Source organism: Phyllostomus hastatus, unplaced genomic scaffold (genome assembly GCF_019186645.2).
Source record: "Phyllostomus hastatus isolate PE091 unplaced genomic scaffold, TTU_PhHast_1.1 phas_contig_301, whole genome shotgun sequence".
Lineage (NCBI taxonomy): Eukaryota > Metazoa > Chordata > Mammalia > Chiroptera > Phyllostomidae > Phyllostomus > Phyllostomus hastatus.
In genome coordinates, this window is record NW_025333842.1 from 278,586 (window position 1) to 296,272 (window position 17,687).

General features: G+C 40.0%; 1 gene segment (V, D, J or C); it reads right to left on the reverse strand.

Moving 5' to 3' along the window:
• Positions 1 to 3,081: 3,081 nt before the first annotated feature.
• On the reverse strand, positions 3,082 to 3,759 carry LOC123819168. The segment is given in 2 exon segments: positions 3,082 to 3,389; positions 3,643 to 3,759. Coding segments are annotated over 2 exon segments (357 nt in total).
• Between the last annotated feature and the right edge of the window lie 13,928 nt (positions 3,760 to 17,687).

Sequence of the window (17,687 nt, forward strand, 5' to 3'; positions counted from 1 at the left end):
TTTGTCCATTTAATTTCCCCCCTTAACATAAGCAAGGTAGAATTCACTCCAGTGCTACATATCCCCTTTTCTCAGAGTATTGAAGATGGTAAATCTGGTGAAGGCAGCTCCTGGGCCCCACCTTTGACCTGATATTTATAAATGGTTGCCTCGTCAGAAGCAACTAAACCATTACCAGAAGTAAAACTGTTTGGGGAGAAGTCATAGCAGCACATGATATTGGACTAGAGTTGTTTGTTCTTTTTTCTCATCTTCTTAGATAACACAAATGGTGTTTAAGAAAATTTAAGATAAAGGGTGAAAGTAGATTAATGTGAAAAGTAAAGACTAATACATGGTAAAGTATTTGCAAATCAATAAATGTAATACATTACATAAATAAAAGACAAAAATCACATGATCTTATCAATAGATGTGGAAAAAAACATTTGATAAGGTACAGAATCCATTTATGATAAAACACTCAGCAAAGTGAGAGTAGAGGAAGCATTCCTCAACATGATAAAGGCCATATATGAAAAATTTGCAGCCAACATCATACTAAATGAGCAGAAACTAAAAAGCTTTCTCTCTAAGATCTTGAAAAAAACAAGGATGTTCCCTTTCACTTCTTCTGTTCAACATTATATTAGAAGTCCTAGGCACAGCAATCAGACAAAAAGAAATAAAAAGTATCCAAATTGGAAAGGAGGAAATAAAACTCATTGTTTGCAGATGACATAATAGTGTACACAGAAAACCCTATAGACTCCACCAAAAAAATTCCTTAATCTAATTAGTGAATTTGGCAAAGCAAGAGGAGACAAAGTCAATATTCAGAAATCAAAGGCATTTTTGGACACCATCAATGAAATATCAGAAACAGAAATTGGGAGGAAAATTCCATTTGCTATAGCAACCAGAAAAATAAAGTGCCTAAGAATAAACTTAACCAAGGATATAAAAGACCTATACTCAGAAAACTACACAACACTAAAGAAAAAAATTAAGGAAGACACAAATAAATGGACGCATATACCACAATCACGGATTGGAAGAATTATCATCAACGAAATGTCCATACTACACAAAGCAATTTACAGATTCAATGCAATCCTTACTAAAATATCAGTGACATATTTCAAAGATGTAGAACAAGTATTTCAAAAATACATACGGAAACATAAACAAGCCTGAATAGCCACAAAAATTTTGAGAAAGAAGAACACAGTAGGAGGGATCACCATACTTGATATTGAACTATATTACAAGGCCTTTGTAGTCAGAACAGTCTGGTACTGGCATAAGAAAAGACACATAGATCAATGGAACAGAATAGAGAGCCCAGAAATGAATTCAAATCTCAATGGTTAATTAATAATCAATGAAGGGGGTAGAAGCATAAAATGGAGTAAAAAAAACCTCTCCGAAAAACAGTGTTGGGATATGGGTAGGCTACATGCAAAAAAATGAAACTCAACCACCACTTACGCCACACACAAAAATAAACTCAAGGTGGGTAAAAGACTTAAGTATAAGTCATGATATGATAAAAGTCCTAGAGGAGAACATAGGTAGGGAAATCTCAGATATTCCATGCAGCAATATTTTCACTGACACGTTCCTTAGAAAAAGGGACATAAAGGAAAGAATAAACAAATGGAACTTCATCAAAATATAAAGCTTCTGCACAACTAAAGAAGCGTATCAGCAAAATGAAAAGGGAACCAACTGTATGGGAATATACATTTGCCAATGATATCTCAGACAAAGGTTTGATCTCCAAAATATATAAAGGACTCATATGACTCCACTCCAGGAAGACAAACAACCCAATTAAAAAATGGGCAAAGGACCTGAACAGACACTTCTCCAAGGAGGACACACAGAGGGCCCAGAGACATATGAAAGGATGCTGAGCATCACTAGCCATTGGAGAGATGCAAATTACAACCACAGTGAAATACCACTTCATACAAGTCAGAATGACCATCACAAATGAATCAACAAACATTAAATGCTGGCAGGGTTGTGGAGAAAAGGAACCCTAGTATACTGTTGGTGAGAATGCAGACTGCTGCAGCCACTGTGGAAAAAAGTATGGAATTTCCTCAGAAAACTAAAAATGGAACTGCATTTTGACCCAGTAATTCCAATGCTAAGATTATGCCCTAAGAATACTGAAACACTAATTTAAAAAAACCTATGTACCCTAATGTTCATAGCAGCACAATTTACAAGAGCCAAGTGCTGGAAGCAACCTAAGTGTCCATCACTAAATGAGCGATGAAAAACTGTGGTACATTTACACAATGGAATACTGCACAGCAGAGAGAAAGAAGGAGCTCCTGTCCTTCGAGACAGCATGGTTGGAACTGGGGAGTATTATGCTAAGTGAAATAAGCCAGGCAGTGAAAGACAAATACCATACAATTTCGCCTGTAAGTGGAACCTAGTCAACAAAATAAACAAGCAAGCAAAATAGAACCAGAGACATGGAATTAAAGAAAAAACTGACAGTAACCAGAGAGGAGGGGGAAGAGAGATAAAGGGAGAAAGAAGAGAGAGGGTCATCAAAGAACATGTATAGAGGACCCATGGACAAAGCCAAGGAGGGTAGGATTAAGGGTGGGTGAGGTGGGGAAAGTTATGGTGGGAATATGGAGACAACTGTACTTGAACAACAATAAAAAATGATAAAAAATACATTTTTATAAAAACTTCAATTAATAAAATCATAAAGTTTAAGACTCCCAGAACTATGTTGCTCCTAGGTAAATTATAGAGATGTTTTGGAGTAAGGAAGTGCTCAGAAAGTGTAATCTGTCACATACACCATACAAAGATATGAGGTTTATATGGGATATGTGCATGAAGAAATTTTGTAACACTGGAAACACTACACATAATGTTATTTTCTAAAGGAGTAAAGATTATAGACATTCATCTTCCTTTGTTTCTTATACTCAGATAGAAGTAGCTTTTATTCCCAAAAGAAAACAATGATTTTCTATGTTCCTGTTTCCCCAACAACTTCTCCCCTTCCTGCTGACACCAGTGCTGTGATCTGAGGTTTCTGTACGCCTCCTCCTGTCACTCATCTCACTGTGCCTCCGTGAAAGCACAGAAATACATCGCTGCATCCTCCAGTCGGGAGTCTGAGATCCTGAGGCCAATGTGTTTGCTTCCTTTCTGGAAGTTCACAGAGAAGCGATCATTTGTTGCATTTTGTTCCTTATAAGCTTCTTGGTGGATAATGAAAATAATCTCCCCACTGGGAGGCTGTTTGTACCAGAACAAATAATAATTCCTGCTACTAGCTTCATATGTGCAGGCCAGGGTCACAGTCTCTGTCTCCTGCACAGACATTTCTGGTTGAGGCTGGGTGACCGTCTGGGCCATACTGGATCCTGTGGGAAGGAAGACAGAAAGGATTGACTGCACTGGGTGTGACACCAGACAGACAGAGCAGGCAGACTTACAGCTGCTTCTCATCCCCACCTGCATTTCTATTCTTGAGCAAAACTTCAGATAGAACATGTCAGCTTTCAGGCTCCCCCATAGCTTGGCTCTGTGAGGCATGTAGGTCCTGTGCTATTAATCTCCCCTTGCTTCTGAGCCCCATGAGATAACATTGTAAATAAAGACTCACACCATCCTTACCCAGACAGGCAGAGACCATGGCTGCCCACAGCAAGGCAGCAGGTGTCATGCTGACAGCTCTCTCACAGAGTGAGAAGTCTGTGCTCTGGTCTGGTCTGGGTGCTTCTCTGTGCTGGTGACAGGAAACTGTCACAGGTGGGAGGGGGACAGTGTCTCAGTGAGGAGTTTTCCCAACACTTTCTGGTCTTTGAGAAAATACACCCTTGATTATAATGTTATTTCTTTTTTTATTGTTGTTCAAGTACACTTGTCTCCATTTTCCACCCACTGTTCCCCATACCCCAGTAATCCCCACCTACCACCCTTGATTACAATTTTAAATGAAAGTAAATAATGTTTTCTGAGTCCTTTTCTTCTAGAATAAAACTACAGACTAAAGAGCTGGCAAATTAATTTGTGACAAGACCTAATCTTGGAGAGGAGTCGGAACCTGCTATGTTGAGCAGAAGTAGCAGGGTTTCATTTGCAAAAAAGGCAAACTCTAAGTTTTCTTTCCTTTTTCAAATAAGTATGACATAGCAACTATGATATATGTGAATAATTAATTATGAGTAATAGGAAGACACTTGTTTTATTTATGCGTTCAATTTTTATATTTTTATAATTCCTTAAAATAACGAAAAAAGATTTTTTATGACTGAAAAGAGCACTGACTAGAGCAGAAGCTGTTCACCTCATCTCCAATGGGGCCTATTTTCCCTCAGACACTTAAAGAAAATAAGTCCTTGTTGGTGCTGTCTCAGAAAACTCTGAAGTGACTACTCCAAGAGTTCTCATCAGCATTAAATTACCTCAAATGACTCATTAAGAGTGCTTCACCTCTCATTCCATTTTAAGAAAATACTGTGAATAAAAAACTTTTTAAAAATACTGTGATTCATTAGAAGTTTGCATTTCCAGAAGGACTGACAAAGATGCTTAATTCCAGAGTTGGATTCTAAGTCATACAGATGGGGTCCTGTTACATCAGGTAATGTTTCAGCCCCATGGTTCTCTGTGACACAGTGGTTAGGGCCTTAGCATCTCCACTCAGGTGTGCAGGGAGTAGTGAGAGTTGGGACCAGCTCTGAATGAAGCTGCTACAATGTCTTGTGTCCCAAAATCCTGTTTGATAGCAATGGAAGAAGAGGCAACAGAATTCCTTCTAGATCATCTCCATTCTTGTCCTATGATTTGAATTCCTATATCTTTGTTTTGGATCTCTGAAAGTCAGTTCCAATATGAGGATCTGTGTAAGCAGTTTGTGTGCAAGTGATTCTATCAAATGATGGTAGGAAGTGAATGAGGGAAGGGAAGGAAGCCAATGCAAGGTGTTGTCATCAACCAGTTATTACTGTGGGCAATTGGAGCTTAACCCAGCAGGGTAGGTCTGGGATTCAGGATAGCATGCCCTCTGGAGTTTTCCCAAGTGAGGTGTGAAGGAGCTGGAACAATCCATGAACTCACTGTCCACTGCTGACTGAGGCTGCTTTAGGAACTCAGCACCATCTTGAAGAACAGCTCCCCACCCTCTTCTGCTTCAGCTGGCTTTTGTTGTTATTCCACATTCTGTTAGACTAGTGGTTGGTGGATAACAGTCCATGCAGTAGGGTCAGCATATCCAATGTTCATGTGCCCACTGTTCCACCTCTATGTTACAAAGTGGGTCTGTTGATGCGAAGGGATGGGAAATCCTTTGATGATCAGTCAGACACTCTGAGCCCTCAGTTTGTGCTGCTGTGTGTGGCCCTGTGGGAGGGAAGGCAAATTCACACCCAGAGGTATGTATTAACCATCCCCCCCAAAAGATTTCTGTCACCTCCAGTGTGGAAGTGGTCCAATGTAATCTACTTGTCAAAAAGTGGCTGGGTATCTTCTTGAGGGGGATTCCATATTGAAGTCTGAGTGTGATATCTACTGCTGACAGGTTGACTCCTTGGCAGCAGAAGTAGCCACATCCAACTTAGAGAAAAGTATTCTTGTGGGCTTATGGAGAAGGTCTATTCTGTCACCATGGTTAATCTGTTCATGGGTCTATTGTTCAAGCACTGAAGTGGACAGAGGCTGGTGACATCCTCTGGATGGACTGTCCTGCTCACGTGGTTGTTCAGTGCTTCCTCTGCAGGCGATGCTCTCCAGTGGGGATGGATGTAAGATATAAGGATCCCAACAACTTGTGCCCAAGCACAATTTCCCTTCAGTTCATGGTCACCCTGAATGTGACTCATCCTCCTCTCACCCCACCTGCTCAGGGTTCTGACCTTAGAAAAGACAGGATGCTGGGCCTTTTCAAATACTCACTGCTGATAACCTCTGGTCACACCCCTTTGACTCTTCTCCAGTAGTCTTTTCCCTCTCTTAAGGAGAAACCAGACTAGCTATCATATTGTGCTCACTTTTCATGGTGTCCTTTATAAAATTTACACCAGTTACCCTCAGGTTTTATTATTTGTCCTACTATGTCAGTCTTTTCAGAATGTTAAAATATATGATATTTTCTTTCATTACTGAAGTGATGGTCATGTCTTTTAAGATACTGTATTTCAATGTATTTTTAAAATTCTGCCAGAGAGCTCAATGGCAAAAATTTTACTCTGTTCTCTCTTTATTCTTTTCAGTGCTTTCTCCTTTGTTATATTAAACCTCAGCCTTTTATACCACTTTCAACAGAGTAAGAACTTCACATTGAGAAACAAAATACTTCAGATGGTATTTGACATTATCTATCCCTCTACATGTGATTTTCAAATAAAAATATTTGATATTATGCTATAAAAAGCCTCTCACTTTTCCCTTTGTTTCGACCAAAAGTACAGTCAGTGTCCTGGAGCCCTTATAGGGGGCAGTGCAGGGCTCTGAAGGGTTTAGGTGCAGGTGCAGGGGCAGGTGCCACACTGTGTGCTTGCTGCACACAGGAACGTGGTGGAGTCAGGGAGCAGGGAATCCCTCACGTGCAGAGAAAAGTGCTGGCCTTCCGTGTCAAGCCTGGCTGTGAGTTTTCTGCTGATCTTTTCCTTCACATTTGATTGCATTTGTATCAGGTTGCTGAGGCCTTCCCCAGGATCCTGTCTAAACCACTGGAAGAAATCGAAATTGCGATCTGTGTAACTACAGTTCAGTGTGAAGCTCTCTCCTTCCTGGACTTTCAGGAAAGCTGGGCTCTGTTCCACCTGTGCTTGTTGGTTTGACCCTGTTCAGGAGAGTGAAAAGGTTTTCATGCATAAGAAACTGCTTTTTGTTCCCCTTGGCTGTTTTATATTCCTTAGAATAAAGCCCAGATTGTCCCTGGAATCCTGGTATATTTCATCAGCAGAGGGGTCCCATTTGTCTTGCTTGGCCCTTCCTGCCCCTTTCACTCCCCCTCACCTCCCCCTCACTCACAGGTTAGCTGCACACACAGGAGCATCAGTGAAGCTCCCAGGGGAATCTCCATTCTTGCTTCTTCCTGGAGCCTCTGAGGATTCAGTTAGGAGGCTTGGAAGTGGCCAAGTTCAGTGGGCCTAGATCTCTGCTCCAGATTCTTCTGTTTCTTTTTGTGTGGACATCCCTTGTGATCTTCATTTTCTTGTCACAACCAATCAAAACTCATTTGTCACATCAAAGCCATCTTTGAAAATACTCTTTCTGGCTGCTCCTGTTCAGAGTTCTAGCTTCCAGCCAGTTTCTTCTGTCAATGGAAACACTGCCCCCATGTGGTCTGAACGTTTTATTAAATTTTTTTTTTTTGCATTTCCCCCTTAGCACAGAGTAACTCATTCTGTTCCAATAAAGGAAATTAGAACATATAGAGAGGGAGAAAAAGAAAACAAAAAGATAGTCTTAAAAGTGTGTCTGGGGATGACTGCCCGAATATTCTTAGTGCTTGGTGCTCCCTCCTCACTCTCCTCACCTTCACCGACCTCTGTGTGGGTCCTTTGCCTGTATGACTCTGTGCTGCATTCTGAGGGGCATAAATAAAAGGTTGGGAGAAGACTGGGTGTTCTGGTTAGCGTCTACAGTGCTTTGTTAAATTTCTCAACCTGAACAGTTTTAAATTAGTTAAAAGGGTTAGACCAATCCTGCATTCTATCTAAAAATATGAAGAAGAGAATTTATAAAACCTCTTTAAAAAATATTCTCATCTTTGACAGATCAAGCTTGTGTCGGCTAACTCTGAGAATGCTAATGCTTTTGCAAATATCTGAGTCTTTCTTATGTCAAGATGTGGACACCAGTGCCAAATCTGGTAATTTCTCATATTTTACATATTAGATATCTGAAACCCTGTTTTATGGTCTCCTATATTTTCAGCAAGGATTAGGGACTCAAGAGAATTGGAGATTAAGGAAGAAAGTTCTCTTCTATTCTTCGCATCCAGTTCTCACATTGATGACTTTGGGTACCTACGTAACCACATTTTCCCAGATACATTTCCTGGATAACTTTGCCCTAGCAAGTCTATTGCCATCCTTCCCTCCCTTCATTTCTTACTGTGGGCCTGAGGTAAGGGGCTGAGAGTCTGTGATGAGGAAAGAGCTGTGATCTTCTTTCCTGTTAATTGTGTATGTCTGTCTTCCATTCTTCTTCATACATGAAGTGATGTAAAATAGGGAGGCTGCTCCTTCTAGCTTTGCCCCTGGAGCCCAGTGTAATCGAAGCTCAGACTGGAGTCAGCACCCTCTCAGAGGTGCAGGCCTGAGATGAACTGTGCTCTACCTTCTTCTGTCCTCTCATTGCTGCTGGAGAGAAAAGAGCAGGCAGTCGCCAGAGCAGCTGGTTGTTTGCAAATTACTACACTTTCCTGGGTATATGATTGTTCTTTTTCTGAGCCCTAACAGTGTCAAATCACATCAATTCTGGCACTGCAGAGACACCAGCAAACCTTCTAGGTGTCCTAAGATTTTTTCACTACTGATGAGGACATTTAAGAAAGTTTTCAAAGAAAAGAATTTTAGTCTGCAAAGAGAAGAAATAGTTGTTCCAGTTGTTTGGAAGGAGTAACATTTACATGAGAGTTTCCCCTGGAACTGTCTTCTCCTCTGTCTCAGATGTGGTGATGTTAACATTCCAGATTGTTACCGGGAAGAATGTACCTAGTGAGAGGTGATTGACAATTTTCCCAGACAATGACAGACACGGGTTGTAGCAGGTCAACAATAAACGTGGAGCATCTACTATGTAATGCTTATTCACCTTAACCCTTTAGGATGTTTAATAAAGTGTACAAAATTGAATATGCTAATAATAAAGTTGAGGAGAATAGAAATACACATATAAAGTTAGCTAACTCTTGGGGGCAGTGCATGATAAGCGTCAGCATTACTACAAAGAGAAGCAAAGTATAGGAGCAAAGTATTTGCACTTAAGAGTAAGTAGCTTTCCCTGCCAGCTAGCTAAGTTGATTGTAGCATCATCCTGTACACCAAAGTGTCATGGGTTCAGTCCCCACTGGTGGCACATATGGGAAGCAACTGTTCCATATTTCTCACATTAATGCTTCTCTCTCTCTTTCTCTCTCCCTGCCCCCTTTCTCCTTCCCCTTAAATCAACAAACATATCCTTGTGTAAAGAAGAAAATAATAAATATATATTTAAAAAAGAGTAGTAGCTTAATAAATGGCATGAGAGTTACCAAGAAAAATCATAGGATCAATTCCATTGATGCAGAAATATTATGTAACAAAATACAACACATCCATGTTAAAAACAGCAAAAAAGGAGTTAATAACTAATTCCTTAACATAACAATGCAGATGCTACATCCCCAATTCAGCACCTACTTACTGAGTAATGTTAGAAGCTTTCCTATTAAATTTAGGAGAAAGCTGTGATGTCCAATACTTTTAGCCCTATCTAACTAACACTGTGTTGGGGTGACTAGATAATGCTGTAAGCCAAGAGAAAATAGTGAGTAGCATAAGAATTGAAAGAGAGTTAAAATATCATTTGCATGTTTGCAGATGAAATGACTACCTATCAGAACCGCCCCCCTACCCAAAAAAGAAGGAAAATCACTACTGAAATACAGGTTATAACATAAAACACAATTTTAAAAAAATGTATCATTCATATTAAAAAAACAAAAAAAGTGAAAAAATCTGAAAGAAAACAGTACTTTTGTTTTTAAATTGTTATTTTTATTGATTTTTAGAGAGAGAGAGAAAGGAAGAGAGAGGAGGAGAACCATCGATTTGATGTTCCAATTAATTTGAGGAGTTGAACCCACAACGTGGACATATCAGGATGACAGTCGAAATAACTGGGCTACTCAGCCCAGTCTGAAAGTAGCATATTTTCTATTCCATGAAGGGTGTGTGTGTGTGTGTGTGTGTGTGTGTGTGTGTGTGTGTGTGAAATAGAAAGAGAGATAGAGAAAAGAAAGAAAATTCTTAATTGAAAATTAAAACTAAGCAGACAGGTCAATTCAATGGAATAGTAAATAAAAAATTAGACCAAATTGGGTATGGACATTTAGGGTATAATAAAGACAGCATCACATCCCATCAGAGGGACTTCTCAGTAAGTATGTTGTACTAACATGTATCTTTTCTAGATATAGGGTGACAAATGTGATTATGATAGCATCTCATTTTAGACACATAGTTTTCATGTACAGGTTCCTGTGTTCATGAGTTCTTTATAGTTCTTCCTATACTTTTCAATGCTTCCTATGGGTTATGCAAGCAAAGATAAATCTAAAGGAATTCAAGTGTGTGTGTGTGTGTGTGTGTGTGTATGGTCTGCTTGTGATCCAGATGTAATGCTGCTTTTTCTGTCTTATTTCTCTTCCCACGTTTTTCCTTGCCCTCAGAGGTTGGGAAGGCAGGTGGGAGAGAGTAAGGGACTCTCCACTCACTCTCTCCCAGGCTGAGTAGCCTTATCTCCTTGGTTGTTGAGACTGCTCTTCCTGTATGTGAACAGCTCCATGGTGTGTAGAAGAGATTCTTGGCCCTTTCTCCTGGTTCTTATCTCTGTCTAGAAAGGGTGGCAGGTATCTTATGATAGTGTTAGTGGTTTCTTCAGGGGCTACAGTGCACTCACCTGCAGTTTCCTGGAAGGAGTGGCCAGCCCCAGGGGTAAGCCCTTCCTCACCAAACCCACACTTGGACACTTCACAGCCTGTTGCTGTGAGGGACTTTGCTGCACCTCTTGGAGGGATCTTGTGGGCCCTCTTGAGAACAGGTGCAGTATGAGGCAAGTTGGTGCAGGCAAGGACCTTGTGGCACCTCTTGGAGACAGGCATAGGTTCAGGCAAGCTAGTTCAGAAAATGGACAGTCTCATAACTCACAGGAAATTCACGGAGTTTGAATAAAAAGGTAGGAAAGTAATCTAGTACGCCTTCTTTTAGGTCTGCTGTCTTTCTCCTGTTTATATATTTGCCATAGGAACCTCACATTCTCTGCCAGACCTCAACTAGAGAAGTGGATGGAGCCTGGACTGGGTGCCTCCAGTCATATAGACAGGAGTTGGGTGGACTCACTTATATACCTTCCTTGTGCACCAGGCTCGCATATCCCCCCAAAGGTTACTTCTTTATGCTCCCAGTCTCCCCTCTAATATCTTTTGTTACCATCAGTCAAATTGGTTTGGCCTCTCACACCAAGCAGAATGGCCAAGAATTTCTCTTTTTGAGTTGGCACTGGAGGATTTAATGCCTGTTCTTACCAACATCCAGTTCTGCTGTGATTCTTACACTTTCTGTAAAGCTTGGAAGCAGGGAAAGTTCAATAAGGACACATACCATTTGGCTACACAAATATGACAAAGGCATTGAAAGAGTGGGAAGAAGCTTCCATGTACAAAGATAATATCCAGAAGGTTGAAAGATTTTATTATAAAAATCAAAATGATAAATGATAAAGTGAAATCAAAACGGCTAAAAATCTAAGAATATTGTTATATATTTGGATGGTGGGAAATATTCTTTAGCAAGGCTGGTTCAAAACCTTGGGGTTTTCTGGGTGAACTCTGAACCTGGCCCCCTATGTGGAGAGGAAGGAGAGGCTGAAGAAAGAGGCAGACCTCTCCTGATTGGTGGCAGGTCTCATAAGTGAGGTCACTTACCTTGACGCTTGTCTTTGGTGGCCTCGAGACAAGTTAGTCTCCACCCACTACCCTCAGAAGTCTTGAAAGTTTATATAAAAGCCTTAACTGGGTTCAGTTACAGATTCAGTCCACATGTTCTCAACAACACGGTTCTCCCTTCAAAACAGTGAGGATGAAGGTAAAGGGAAAGTCACACATATTACTAGGAGTGTGACATGCTATATGTTTACTTGAAAGTAATTAAAAATGTCTGTTAAAAATAAAGATAGAGATATTCTTTGATCCAATAATTGAACTTTCAGAAATCTACCCCTAAAATATAAACTGTGTTAGATAACGTATAGTTATTTATTGCAGTAATAGTTTTAAACTGACAAAACTGAATTATATATCAATAATCAAATGTTTGAAAAGATTACCATTCATATATACTATGTACAGTGAGACATTATTTAAAATAAATGAGTTAGAATAACATGTATGGACCCATAAGGATGCTTATGATTATGTAATGTGAAGAATACAAGTTTTACACATATGTATATACACTCCTACAGACATCAATAAAAACAAAGCAATAAGTATCGAAACCAGCCAACCACTATGTATATGGCTGTATGTTTGTCTGTATTTATTTGAGCAGAGAGAATGGTGATAAGGACACTCACCAGGTTATTAATTGTTTATCTCATAAGGATGAGAGAGAGTGGGTGAGTGAGGATTAACATTTGCTTTATTTTCTTCATACTTAAGCATTTTATTTTTTGAAGTTTTAATGAAACTCTTTTTTATTATTGTATTTTTTCATTACCATTTATTCCCCTTATGCCCCCCACCCTGGAAGTCACCACACTGCTGTCCAGGTCTATGAGTCCTTTTTCCTTTTGCCTCAATCTTCCAACCCATAACCCAACCCCCAGAGCTGTCAGCGGACTTTCCATCTGTGAGTGTGTCTGTATTTTGCTTATTAGTTCAGTTTGTTCATTTGATTCCACATGTGAGTGAACTCATATGGTATTTGTCTTTCTCCGTCTGGCTTATTTCACTTAGCATAATATTCTCCAGGTCCATCCATACTGTTGCAAAGGGTAAAATTTTCTTGTTTTTATTGCCAAGTAGTATTCCATTGTGTAATGTTCCATGTATCTTTGTATTGCTTCATTTATTACAATCAGTAGTATTGCTTTTACAATTTGAATATATCAGAAGTTTAAAAAAATAAAAATAATTAGATTAAGAGAAAAGACTGTTTTAAGGAAATCTGCTAAGTTTAAGGGTGAGAGTTAGTTTTAGGCCTGTGGGCTGAAAACGTTCAGTGCCTGTAGTTGGAGATGGCTTTTCCTCCCACATGGTTACCTATCTCCTTTCCCTGCTTCAGTCAAGCTGCCCACAGTTTCTGATCTTCCTTTCAGTTCAGGGTCTATGGGTCTCCCACCTGATCCCTGTGGTGGGTGAGTGGGGTACAAGCTCTGAGGTTTTGTTCTTATGGTTTTTATTGTTCCCCTTACTGTGGGCATTCCGAGTGCACAGAAACACTCCCCTGAGTCTCCCGGCCTCACAGCTGAGATGGAGAGAACAGTCCTGGCTGCTTCCTGCAAGTTCACAGAAAACCCTCCATTCCTGGAGGCTCCTGAGCTTTGAAAAAAATTGCTTGAAATATCTTCCCACTGGGATGTCACTAAAACCAAGAAAGAAAATAAGTTAAAATACCTGCCAAGTATTTGCAGCTCAGAGCATTTGCTTCCTATGAATGTAAGTTAAGCATAGTCACATACATATACTTGGTATTTTACTTAACTAGATGTCAAGAGCATTTCCATGTTGTTAGTCTAACTCACTCATTATCAAATGGTTGTTTTCATTTATGTTGTGTTTCTACTTAAAATGAGTGCTTAATGTAAATTTGGAAAGGCGTATCAGATGTGAACTATTTAATAAATTTTAAAATCCCTCTCTAAGTAGTTCACTACATAGAAAGTTACACCAATACATCATATTACTACCAACAGGATATAAAATAACAATGTCCTGCAAACTGAAGCTAAGGGAAGTTACATGTTATCCTCCTTATATTATTTGATGTTTCATGACAACAACCTCCCCATAATTCATTTTTTAAAGTTAGCTTTAAGCACATCTTTGAAAATTATTTTCTAAACACAGTATTTTTCAACCTTTATTTTAACTCAATTTTCTTTTTGGTAGAAGAAAACACTGATAAAAGTATGATTTGCTGTCTCATTTCCAGGCCGTCATACTGGCTGGTGTGGTCATTCATCAGGCTGTGAGGCTGGTTCAGGCTCCTCTGTGACTGCAGAAGCCTGTTGTTCACAGCCTGGAAGCCATAAGTGCTGGTGCTGCAGCTGACTTTGTGCTGAGTAAGGCTCTAAGTCTTTCTTCCTTTTTTCTGTGCCATCAACACCAGTGCAAGCAAAGACACTAGCCTTTGCACAGACCTGACTGGATGGGAGCTGTCTGTTAGAAGTGTGGGTGGAATCATTGCAATAGGAGGCCTTCAGCCCCAGGATTCCATTCACCTCAGTTGGCCTCCCATCTCCACCTGGAAAGGTGAGAGCTGCCACAGTAGCATGATAATAGTCACTGAAGCAATTTCCCTCTCCTCACCCCACTGCCACCCCAGCTGATGCCAAACCTCCTCTTCTTGCCTGTAGTCTTGTAAGGGACTAGCCTCTGTTCTTGTTAGCATCATGAGAAATGCCCAATTGCAGGTGGCTGGGAGTTCAGGAATGAGTGAGTGCCTCAGGATGCCTTGTCTCCCAGTGGCTGGACTTGCTGAGCTTGCCCTTCAAACCTGGGCATGATTACTGCTTTTTCTGGCTCCTGGATGTGTACTTTTAGGGTTTTAATTATTATTATTGTTTTTGCTAGTGTAGTGGAAATAAGATCTTTACATCCTGAGAGAAAGGATCCCTGAGACAAAGTAGTTTTTGAGAAAGAGGAAAAAGGTATCCTTTACCCACATGTTAAAGCTATATCTCACAACAGCTTATAGAGTTATTATCTCAAATTTTAGGAAATGGGAATTCAAAAGCTTAAGCTATTTATTTGCCTGCCGTTATATTGCTATTATGTAGTTAGATCAGGACTCAGCTGATCCAATATCTACTAATTACATACTGCATCTTGCCAAAAAAAAAAAAAGTCCAGGTGAATCTGTGAACCATGCTCCTTCCTGCCTTGCACTGGTGTTCCTGCACAGCAGCCCTGTGCAGAGCTCTCACAGCAAAGCAAAGTGACATAAGACAGAGTCTGCAGGCACCAGATTTCTGATGTGCAAATTTGTTTCTTATGCTATACTCTTTGAATGAAACTTCTGTTTGCTGAAATCTGCTCCTCCTTTTCCAGAGTATATCCACCCTCTGCAGAGAATACATTCCAGTGCCTGGTTTGGATACTATTGAAACCTGTAGAGACCGACATAGCCTATAATCTCTGGAAGCACTGTAATGACAAAGGAGGTCCCTCCTCCTCCCCTCTGTTCCACACACTCTGTCTGCTGGGGTTCGATCCAGGCTGCTCCTCCAGGCCCTGCAACAGAAAACACACATCAGCCAAATGTCATCCTGGCTGTCTCATCCAGGAGGGCAACTCCTGACACAGGACAGCACTCTTACCTGAGAGAGCCAGTGTTAGAAGTGAAGTGAAGATAAACTTGGTATTCATCAGTGCTGGTGGAATCCCCATTCATGAACTTACATTATTCAGTGGATGCTTAAAACTGATAGCATCTCTGGAAGATCAAGTCCCTGGGAGGATATTTCTGGAGGGTTTCACCTGGACTGGCAGGTCAGAAACAGGAGGAGCTCAACTTTATTACATTAACAGATTATTTTTAAGGAACAGAAAAGCCTCCTTTTGCAGTGATTTTGAGAAACACCTTTTCTTTGTTTGAAATTATTTGAATATCCCACATCTCTCTAGACTTATATTTTCATTGATCATGAACACAGGTGAAATGCAAAGTATACATGCTGAACAGTTAATAGTGGCAATTTCTGGAGGTTGAGGCTATAGCTGTTCCTTTAATTTGTTTTTTCTTTTACAACAAATCAATATTGTCTTGTAATAAGAATGAGAGTACTTATTTATGGTGAGAAGTTACTGTTTTGAGATGTAAATTATGAAATTCTGTCTGTTTCTTACTATAGCAGGAAACAAGAAAGAGTGAAAAAGAAACTATGCCCATTCCAGCTGCACCCCCCATCCCCCACACCACACACCTCAACACCCTGCAGAACAGCTGGGCTCTTATAAATTGTAAGCTCTTCATAACACCAAGACAGAGTGAACCAGCTGGGGGAGGACTTCACAGGTTTTTTATGTCTCAGGTATCATCTTGAAAAAGACAAACAAGCAAACAAAAAATTTCCCACTAATATTTTCTTTTGAAAATATAGATAAAACTGTCAAAATGATTTTTTAAAGAAAAAATCAAAAAAGAAGTAAAAAGAAGAGGAGGAGGTTTTAGTCTGAAATAGCAGAGTAGCTTCTTCCATTCCAGACAAGGGCAGGGGCCCTTCTGTTCTGATTAGCTGGGGGTGGGAGGATTTTCTAGTCTTGAGTGCTGAGTTGTAAGTGGCATCAATGCCTGGATGACATTTGTGGAAAGAGTCCATCAGGTGTAATGCAGTATAAAACCTAAGTGATCCTAAATACCATGTGTTGAATGCTCACTATGTGCAGGATGGCTGGGAATGGGTCCCAGGAGGCTTTTCTTTCTGTGTATTCACTAGGAAGTCTTGGCGAAGATTCCCTTATAGCATCTGAGGATCTGGCTCCTTATCCACTAGAATGAGGCAGAATCATTATGGACTTAGCAGATGGCCCCCTTGTGTGAACTAGCTCACAACTAGTTCAAATGCTCCAACTCTCGGAAGGCGTTTTCGGTCAGCCAGAGGCCTTTCCATCAAGGTGCCAGACACATGTGTTTTGAAATGTAAGCTCAAGACCTTGGATCTCATAATAACATGTACTTTTCTTTAGTGTATTTCTTGAGGACTTTCAGGTGATATTGTGAAGAGATATGAAATATTCTGGATCTACGTGTGCCAGACAAGGACAAAAAGAAGAAGATGGTATGGAGAACTTATAATTGTTTAGAGGAAAACAAAACAACAAAGTCAATTTAGAGGAAGTTAGACTAAGAATAGTAGAGGAAGAGGGGGGAGCCTTGTTCTGTTTCTTTAACTTATCATTACTCCATAAATACTTTTAATATCACTTTCTAATCTTTATATTTTAGATTTGTTTTCTTAAATTACTTTATTGTTGTTCAAGTACAGTTGTCTGCATTTATCCTCCACCACTGCCCCCCACCCAGGTATCCCCACCTTTTATTTTAGATTTGTTTTTAACATACTAGCAAGCTGATGGCTCAATCCAATGGCTGAATGTTTAAATTGTTTTACAGTTCAAGTTACAATAACTCCAGTGGCATATTTCTTGTTTTTGTCTTAGTGGATTTTCTCCTTAGGAAAAATTCAGTGGAATTCATGGATTAAAATTCATGGCTATTTATGTAGGCGTCTGCTAAAAGCCACTTTTATCCTATGAGTTCATGTAGCCAAGAATGAGAGTGAGCTTGTAGAGGTAAAATCCTGGGCGAGCTTGTCTCAGACAGGCATTGCACTCAGCCTGGAAGCAGCACGTCTCCCAAGGCCTGGGTGTCAGCTGCTGAGAATGACACATTGACTCTCCTTAGGCGGAACCCTCTAAGAGACCCCTTTCTACCCTGTGTGAAAGAACATCTAAAATTATGAAATATTTTAACAGATTGAAAAGCAGGTAAAATAATATGACTTCCTTGACCCACTACATGATTTTAGTAAATGTTAAAATTTTTTAATTTTTAATGATCCATCATGGAGGCCCTTGTGTCCATGTATTTAATGCATTGGAGACTAAGTCTCCAACATGTATTGTGTATGGGAACATTTGAGGGCATGTGGACTGTACGATGTGGGATAGGATGATTTTGACAGTGAATAACAAGAGTTAGAGCTGTGATTTTTACTTTTCA